General features: G+C 40.3%; 1 protein-coding gene across 1 annotated transcript; it reads left to right on the top strand.

Moving 5' to 3' along the window:
* Window positions 1-2358: 2358 nt before the first annotated feature.
* On the top strand, window positions 2359-9370 carry LOC120695054 (5'-nucleotidase SurE-like). The gene is made up of 10 exons (XM_039978375.1): window positions 2359-2501; window positions 4980-5074; window positions 5199-5266; window positions 5420-5463; window positions 5629-5706; window positions 6810-6963; window positions 7238-7411; window positions 8817-8888; window positions 8974-9054; window positions 9332-9370. The coding sequence occupies exons 1-10, from the start codon at window positions 2359-2361 to the stop codon at window positions 9368-9370; spliced, it is 948 nt and encodes a 315-aa protein (XP_039834309.1).
* Window positions 9371-9787: the final 417 nt, after the last annotated feature.

Raw genomic sequence — 9787 nt, 5'->3', positions numbered from 1 at the left:
TCCATGGCAGAAGACCATGAGCATTTCCATCTCTGGGACACGTGGCGTCACTGGACCTGTCCGTACGTGGTGGAGTAGGTCCGAGGCCGTTGGCCCAGTGAGACAGAGTCGGACCGCTGGGGTCCGGCTGCTCAGGCCCTCAGGGCGTAGTTACGGATAACTACGCGTGTATCAGCCTTGACACAATAGGAGTGGGTACCCCGGTCTGGGTACACCGACAGAACTACTCTACACCCAAGGTTATTTGAAATCAAATCAAAACTTATAGATTCTGAAACTAGAGAACTTATAATAATTTATTGTACTATTAAATGAAATCAAATGAAAATCAAGTACAAAAGTTTATGTATCGTCAAGCTCTACAATTTTAGTATATAGTTTATCTTCATCCGAGTTTATCTGAAAAAGTTATGATTTTTTTGTGTGACATCATTTTTCGGGGTGGGTCATACCATCATCCGCCCCTAAAAGTGGTGTCCATTTCCAGGGACGGATTACACTTTGTTAGGGGCAGACCAAATGTCGGACCCGGGGGCAGCAGGACTGCCTACGGGTGTGGAATATTCTAGGATAGGGAATAGCACATGGATACACCCTACCTCTTTTGTATCTACCCGAATAGGAGTAGAACTAGTCGACGTACTCGGGAACTAGCCGAACTGCTCGGACTAGGATCCTAACAGAACTCGACTAGGCTTTCCATGTAACCCCATTCCCCCAGACTATATAAGGGCGAACATGGACTCCTCCAAAAGATCGAACAATACCAGAGGGAATACAAACCACCACACAGGACGTATGATATTACGCTCCGGCGGCCTGAATCTGTCTAAATCCTTGTGTTTCTTGCACCATCGCATTCTGATCTCGGCGAGTCCCTACTCATAACCACTCTTCTCGGGATACCCCTCGGAGAACCCGACGGTAAAACACCGACACCAACTGCTACAATACCTTTTCTATCTTTATAGAAATGGGTTTACCTTTTGACCCGCCCAAAAAAATGAGTGTTTCTGCAAATCATTTTTGTAGTTGCGCTTGTTGCAGTCATAGATTTTTGTGATGCTAGATGCGGAATTAATTTTGCATGATATAAAAAATTTATTGAGAATTCAATTTTCTTATGATTATAGTAAGATATAACAAAGCCATCAATCACACGTTTATAACATATAGTATTAAAGAAAAAATATTTAAAAAGTTGGATTATGTAGAACAACTACTAAAACAACTAAATTGTTCTAAAATAAGTAAATTATTTATAAATAAAGTAGCAATCCACCTCATTCTAAATCTAAACTAATCCACGTTGATTTCTGTAGTTTCGATTCCTTGAGGAATCTCGTAGCATCTCATACTCAGAACACGTATTACAATGCAGATTTATAGCCTTTAGCACTCCAGCGTGATCCTTCGTGGAGACTTTTTAGCTCTTCAACTTGAGGGACAACTGCAAATTTGTAGTATTAAATATCAAAAATTTTACTTGGCGCCTCTCTACAATCGTGCTAGCAGTTTCTCTCTTAGCCTTCTTCCGTGGCATTTCCCCTCTTTTTAGCATTCAACTCAACTTCTTTTCTCAGCTAGCATGCTTGCATGCTTTTCCCTTGCCCTTTGGCAGTTAAGTTCCCTCAGATCATTATTTCCTTCAGTAGAATCACATTAAGTCGATGATACAAGATTTACTAGCTGAATATTTATTACCATTTCATGGATCATACTCATCACGGCTTGCCCGTTAATTTATTACGGGTTTTTGCATGTATTCATGATATCTCTAAGTGGGGAATGACCCTCCATTTTTTTTCCTCAGCGGTGAGCTGTTGAATTCAAACCTAATAAATAAATTTAAATATTAATCATTAATTCACACAAATGAATAATATATCGTGACAGTCAGACAGACAGCGGCCGGGGGGTCATGCAAATTGATATCTCTTAGGTGTGCCTCCAATTCTCCTTAATTTAGAATTTTGTACTACTTCTCCAAAGTGGAATACTATTTTGAAAATATAGAACTAAAGAGAATTGGAGGTGCATCTAAGAGTCACCCTTTGCACCCCTAACACCGAACATTCACGTTTGGTTAGCGAGCGGCGATGAGCTGGCGCCCTATGAGACCGATCGGTGGGCGGCTACTTAAGCTCAAAGTATCTAGACGTTGCCTAGCATGGTGTGACAATAATGTAGTTTGTTGACAATTAAATTTGATAAACTTCGATTGAAATATAAGAACGTAATTTTATATTTGCATGTGATGAGTGCGAGTATTCGGTATTTAAAATCCCACAAACCTTAGCAGTCAGCAGCGTGGTGCGCGCGGTTGCCAAAGCTTCCCTATCCCCGTGGTCTGCTCGCATGGACTCCACGGCGGTGGCGGCGCAGGCCCCGGTGCTGCTGGTGACGAACGACGACGGCATCGACGCGCCGGGGCTCCGCTTCCTCGTCGACCAGCTGGTCGCCGCGCGGTGCTACCGCGTCCTCGTCTGCGCGCCTGACTCGTAAGTGGCCGGCCCCCCTTCGCCTCGCGATCCATCCCCTCTTCTTGCTCGCGTCCTTCCGAATTCTTTCTTGCTTGGTCGTTTGTTTGGTTGGTGCTCTTGGAGATTATGTGGTTGGATCACGGGATTTGGACAGTGACTTTGGAGTAGTAGTATGCAAGAAAAAAGAACAAGGATTTAGAGGGGAATTTTTTTCATCTCTTTTCCTTTGGCATTCTCATCCATGAAGATACAAGGAGAAGAATGGTCATAGAGAAAAAAGGGTAAAGCCTGTTTTCAATTTTGAACTATCACTATAGTCTGATTTTGAACCCAAAATTACAAAACTAGACATTCCGCACCGGCGAACTAACAAAACGTGCAAATTACCCCATAGCCGGAACCACCCCGGTTTTGAGCTACTGTCACCCATCCACCGTGGCGCTCGTCTAGCGCTCATGCTCTGCCGCGTCGACGGCGGTGCTCCGGCCTTTACGACCTTGGTGCCAACCCAAGTACGTGGCGTTGCCTCTGGCTTGCCATGTGGCCCTCCCTCGCGTCGACGTCCCATCAATCCATCATGCGGCGGCGGGCATCGCGTGCTCTCTTCGCTGACGCCTTCCCTTTTCCGGTCGCGGTCCTTGCCGGCGCGCCTCATCTTGGCCGTCGACCTGCCCAGTGGCGGCGCCTACATCCTATCCCGTGTCGTGGAGGAGGAGCACGTGATGGGCTCCTGTGCGGCGTTGCTCTTGGTCGGGAACCTGCAGGAGCTCCTGTATCAATCCGCCCGGTGGCACCGATGATGCAGCCGTCGCCGAGCTGCCCGCCGTGGTGGCTACGTGGAGCCCGGCGGAGCTCTTGCATGCACGCCACGGGTGAAGCTCTCACCCACCCGCCACCAGACGCACCTCGATTCAATGGCACCAGACTCAGATTCGAGCACCCGCGAACCACGATTTGAGCGCGTTGCCCTCGATTTGAGCACTGCCGACGTCAATTCAGCACTGCGGACCTCGATTCAAGTGCGCCAGACTCAGTCCAGAGGCCATGGCGGGCGCGAGGTGGGGCGGCCGGGGGGGGGGGGGGGGGATGCGGTATGAGTTGTTCGTCAGAGGGCACGCTCGACCTCTGCTGCTCCGGCGTCAGTGCGGCGGCGTTCCTCGGTTGTGGGCAGGGGTGGTAATGGACGATGGCTCCAGTGGGCTTTTCACAGTCTAACAAAGTTTTTAAATTATTTAATTCAAAATTGTATAAGATTAGAGTCCGACTCTTTTAAGGTCCAGCCCTTAGATTTTCTAGTTCAAAATCTTGGGCCCTTTACCACCCCTAGTTGTGGGTGCTGACCTGCAAGTAGCACCGCGTTGGATGTTGGATGGGTGATGTGGCCCAAAATCAGTTGGTTTCGTCTTGGGGGTAATTTGCACGGCTTCGATAGTTTGCTGATTTATGATGTTTGGTTTCGTAGTTTCGGGTTCAAAATCATGATAGTAGATGTTCCAGTTGCATAAATTGAGGCTTTGGTCTCCTTTTATGATATTGTGCTTAAGTACGACTTCACTTTATACAGACAGACTTTATTATAGGCTGATTGATGGTGGGGATCATTAGTAGGTTAGACTCTTTGTGGTATTTGGGAAAAATAAATGTTACTTAGGATATTAATTTGAGACATGTTATTTTATTATGTGGTGAGGCCAAACTTTGAGTTTAGAGACAATCTAAGTTGCAAGCAAGCTGAAGACTGCACTCCTCCGGTCACACTGAGCATCCGTCCTTGTGATAAATGGATTATTAATTAATTCTTTTGTTACTTAATTTCGTTTATTCCCTTCGTGTGGAGTTACGAATGAGAACTGTGAGACCTACTGAATTGGTGATACTTGATTCCATGGCATGATGGATCATGTGCATGGTTATGCATTTAGTTATTAAATAATTTTAATGTGTGGAACTGGTTGTTGCCCAAATTCAACTTGTTTATTGGATTTTTTACAATACGTCCTTGCCCCGGGTATACTTTTGTTATATTACTGCCTAATTAGTTTGTATCGATATAATTTTTTATTTAATATATTTTTTAAATATGTGAGTCAAAACAAAGTTTTCGGTGAACAAATATAACGGAACGGAAATTTACGGTAATATTTGCATCTTTCTGTGCTATTTTAAAGGGACAAGTGTTTTTATGGTATTTTATGGAAATCGTGATTTTTCGATACTACAGACCCAATTTTCTCTAAGCGAAATGATAAAAAATAAGAAGCAACTATATATCATTTAATCAATGGATTTCTTAATAAAATTGTGGTTTGTCATTGTTCTTACCTGTACACATAGTTGTTGAGACGGAATCCGAAAATAATATGGGTGTTTAATGTATTTATGTCAAGAAAAGAAAACTATCATGCAGTCTTTAATTAGTTGTAGTTGGTGAAGGGTCCTCTTCCAGGCTTCCTAACTGTTTTTATATTATTTGTCTACTTTTCGTCGAAAATGCAGAGACAATTCGGGTGTTAGCCACTGCATCACATTGCGCCATGCAGTCTCCTGTACACGTGTTGACATAAGTGGTGCTACAGCGTTTGGAGTTTCAGGTTTGTCTGCTATTGATTCCTCAACTTGTTCATATGAACTTTCCCATATAAGATATTTGGATTCATATTAAAATTGTGAAGACGTGGCATGCTGAGTGCTCATGTTTTCTCCTACTAATGCCAGGAACTCCTGCCGACTGCGCCTCTTTAGGCATTTCTGGGATGCTCTTTGATGGTGTGGTTCCTGATCTGGTGGGGTTTGAAGTATCTTGGTAGATATGCAAGAAATTATTTTTTATAGTTTTATTATAAATTCTTGTTACGAATAATTTCTCTATTTACCTGTCCTCTTGTCATAACAGTACTCAATTTCGATTCATCATTCGTGCATGATCCTTAATGCAGGTACTAAGTGGGATCAACATTGGAAACAATTGTGGATACCACATGTAAGTATTTCTGTCTCTGTCAATACGTATGTATTGATGATCTTAAACATATTGCTGGAGTTAGGAAGTCCTCTAAATTATCTGATGGAAATTGTAACAACTGGTCCAGAAAGAAATATATGTATGTGCCAGTAAATTATGAGTGTTTTCTGCTTTAATATGCAGCATTTATTCAGGAACAGTTGCTGCTGCTAGGGAGGCATTTTTATATGGGATTCCTGCAATAGCTATGTCATATGATTGGTATGGAAATATTCTTACTAAGCCATTTTCTTTCAAATTCAACAGCTATTGGTGACCAAAAATATGATGTATGTTCGTATAAAATGTTATTCTTACTTTATTTTCTTTTATTTTCATTCTTTTTTTCTTATAGAGTTGTGCATTTCATGTGAATGATATGTTGATTGGCTCTTCGGTTTTACTACTGATGAAACCATAAGAATACTGGCTTCAGTAATGGTCATATCCATCCTTCAGTACATGTTAATTGTATGGTGTCATTGTATAACATGTCCGAATCAAATCCTGTTAGACAAAATGCACTGTAAAGTTGAACAAGGTGGTTCCAATAAATTGTCTGCAAAGAAACAGTCGTTGCCTACTCTGTTGTGTCCTTTCAGTTTTGATTGAATCCTCTGAAGTGTCAAACAAATGGTATGATAAAGTCTAAAGTATGAAAACATAGTTGACACCAGCTGCATTATAGCTTTTGCTTTTCAGGAAGCCTGTTGTGCAGCCAATGGTTGATCTAGAAAATGATTGATCAATACCTCTGATTAGAAACATTTTTGTGTGGTTGCATGTGTGGAATAACTATATTTCTTCTTTGAGAAGTTGAAATAGTTCCAGTTTCATATAGAACTTTATAATTCTATGTTCAGATTATTTGAACATTTTTGGCTCGCGAAAGGTCCGGCGGCCAGTTGGCTAGCCCGGGCCCGGTAGCGTCGCGCTCTCAGCAGGTCCTGAGTTCGATTCTCATCAGAAGCGAATTTCAGGCTGCTGAGAGAAAAAAAACCCCTCGCTGTGCTCGTCGCAAGGCTTGGCCCTCATGAGCATAGGCCAGGGTTCGGGGGTTTCTCTACCCGAGTAAGCCGGTTAGGCTTCCTCTTAATGAAAAAATGGTGGGGCCGTTTCACACCCCCCGGTAGAGTTTTTTTTAACATTTTTGGCTCTTCTGCATTTCAATAAATCTCAGAACCCCCAAATTCCAGACAACAACTGTTCATTGATGAATATGCTTCCTATTTGCATATTCAAGCTCTTAGCCATACCATCCTGTCCGCTGAATCAATACAAGTCAGTCAAAACTGAGAACTCTATTTCATCTCCCAATTGTTCAGGGTTGCGGGTCAGAGCAGGGTCAATGACCTCAAAGTGTCCGCAGAGGTCTGTGTGCCTCTGATAAATAACATCGTGACTGAGATCAAGAATGGAACATATCCCCAAGGATCATTCTTGAATGTAGATGTACCAACAAATGTTGCACACCATAAGGTAAATCACCAGCAGTAATCTGAAGTAAAGTATTGCACATCGATTTTTTGAGTTGTATGGAGGAAGAAAAACCTAAACGCATTAAGCTATACATGTACATCTCTGGCAAACTATGGAGCATGACCCTGGACATGCCAAAGTGCTAAGAATTTTTATATTTATGCTGAATTTTCATTTAATGTTCAATCTTAATGGATTTTGCTTCAAAACATTTCTGAAACATTTGTGTTTGAATCTTTTTAAGTTTTTTTAACTGTCCTATTCTTGGCAATAGGGGTATAAAATTACAACACAAGGAAAGTATATGGCGGCCAGAATTAGTTGGAAGCAAACTGTTTACAAAAAGCCTGCTGTAGAAAGTTACCAGACAGCAAACACGGATGTTGATGGTGAAAAGGACAGTGAACTAGTTACTCCCGCAGAGAATAACCTACTTTTTAAGAGAGTGGTAAGTTAGCATTTCTAAAATTCATGCTAATCTCTCAAACACATTTGAAGTGGACTCCATAGGTTGAAGAAAAATAATTTTCTAAGGTAAAACCATCAAATGTGTACCAAAAAATTAGAACCTAATTTCATCTCTTGAGGTCATACTATTCTACTTTTTCTCACTTTCTGTGGTTCAATAGTGGTCTGATGTAGCCTACAGTTAAGTTATTAGGAAAAAATCTACATAACAACCCCCCCAACTATTCATAGTGGACTACTTAACCCCCAAACTATAAAACCGGATGTTATACCTCTTGAACTTTTCAAAACCAGTCAAATAACCCCCCAGGTGGTTTGCTACAGTAGCATGGTTTTGTCTTTTTTTCTTTTTCTGTTGAATCTTTGAAAAATTATAGTAAATTGTAGAAAAATCATAAAATATAAAATATAATTTTGTTGGACTCCACATGAGTAGATCTACATAGTGAAGATATAATGTGATATTCTTTATTAATTTTTTTGCTATATTAGATCTATACTTCTCTATAATTAATTGAAACAATTCATAGTTGCAGCTTATGTGGTCCAATTGTGGTGAAATTTTCATAGTTGGCAAATTATTGTATGATTGAAATCTAGTAAACATTTTGTACTCATTGGATCAGGTATAACTTAGTTATAGATTTATTTATATTTATACTTGTTAAATCTATGCTTTATCTATAATCTATAACTAAGTTATATATGATTCAGAGAGTATGTAATTTTTACTACAGTTCAAGTATACAATAATTTGCCAACTATAAAAATTTCACCGCAATTGGACCATAGAAGCTGCAGCTATGAATTGTTTCAATTAATTATAGAAAAGTATAGATCTAAAACTATAGAAAAAAAACTTTGTACTGAAGCATACCATATTATATCTTCACTGTATAGATCTACTCATGTGGAGTCCAATAAAATTAGAATTTTCACTTTATGTTTTTTCTACGATTTACTATGATTTTTCAAAGATTCAATGAAAAAAAAATAAAAAAATAAAAGGACAAAACCACACCACCGTAGCAAAACCACCTTAGGGGTTATTTGACCGCTTTTGGAAAGTTCAGGAGTAGAATATCCTGTTTTATAGTTTGAGGGTGAAATAGTCCACCATGAATAGTTGGGGGGGGGTTATGTAGACTTTTTCCAAGTTATTAAGTTTAAATGGTGTTGCATTATTGATATTCAGCAATTTTAAATGGGGAGTAGCTATACAAATGATAACTGTTTGTCTGTGTCCTTGTGGAACTTTGGACATTTTGTTCTCATTTTATTTTGTTGTTTCCGTTGATGGTAGCTAAACTCCACAAGTCACTCTGTGAATCAAAATTGATGAGCTAATGTGTATTAATGGTTTTCGTTGATGGAATTCCAAACAGATTGTAGGGAGAAATTCTGATGAAGTGGAAGGAGAGCAGGACATGGACCACAAGTCCCTAGTTGATGGATATGTATGGATGACCTAGCTATAATACAACCTCCATCATTCATATAGAAAAGATTTATTTAAATGACTTGTTTATTACTTTATTCCAGATTACTGTTACTCCTTTGAGCCCTCTTTCCCGCACGGATCCAGATGTCATACCCTACTTGAAAGCTAGCGTGTCACGCCTGGTTGGCAATTTCTCTTCTTTCGGTCCTTCATTTTCTAGAAGCAGAGTAGCATGAGCCAACGAAATTTTTAAATCTCTATATTCACCACCTTGACAAAATTTCATGTTGACTTTTCTAATAAATTAACTTTGTTACCCTGATTTTTACCACTCTTACTGTTTGGCATAAAATGTGACAATCACTATCAGCATACCCTCTAAACTGTGCATTTACAAAGAGTTGCCCTGCTTTATCACCATCATTTGACATCTTTCATGTGATGCTTCTCCTTGACCAGGATGCTTACCAGGATGGCCAGACAGACAGAACCTGCTGATCCAATCGCCCCTAGTGTCGTGAATAAATCCACATCGATTTCAGGCATTCTGTTTATTGCTAATGATGCACGGCCACACCTCCGTGTTTTCATAACTGTGGTATTCATTGGTCTTGTAATTCTTTGGTTCCTTTGTGTAGCAATTATAATAGCTTGCCATTATAGCCGCTCTGCGGTTAAGTTATTGTCAGTTTTTTACCAATCCTGAAAGCGTAGCTTATTGGGAATAATTTTCTTTGGAGAAAATATTACCAAAATACCCCTACAATTATCTCAAACACAAATAACAGCAGTTTGATTGTATGAGAATTTGTTGCTCCAAGAAGGACGTCACGGGAAACACGCATCAGTACATATTTCGAGCAGAAGTTTTGATTAAAAATGTCTAGAATTTAAAGACAAGGAAATTATACTCTG

This window comes from Panicum virgatum, chromosome 2K (assembly GCF_016808335.1).
Source record: "Panicum virgatum strain AP13 chromosome 2K, P.virgatum_v5, whole genome shotgun sequence".
Classification (NCBI taxonomy): Eukaryota; Viridiplantae; Streptophyta; class Magnoliopsida; order Poales; family Poaceae; genus Panicum; species Panicum virgatum.
This window is presented reverse-complemented; position numbering and strand designations above follow the sequence as displayed.

Coding starts and splice junctions, on each gene's coding strand:
- LOC120695054 (XM_039978375.1), top strand. CDS start 2,359: ATGGACTCCACGGCGGTGGCGGCGCAGGCCCCGGTGCTGCTGGTGACG. Junction 2,502..4,979: donor CTCGTCTGCGCGCCTGACTC/GTAAGTGGCCGG, acceptor TCGAAAATGCAG/AGACAATTCGGGTGTTAGCC. Junction 7,412..8,816: donor ACCTACTTTTTAAGAGAGTG/GTAAGTTAGCAT, acceptor AATTCCAAACAG/ATTGTAGGGAGAAATTCTGA.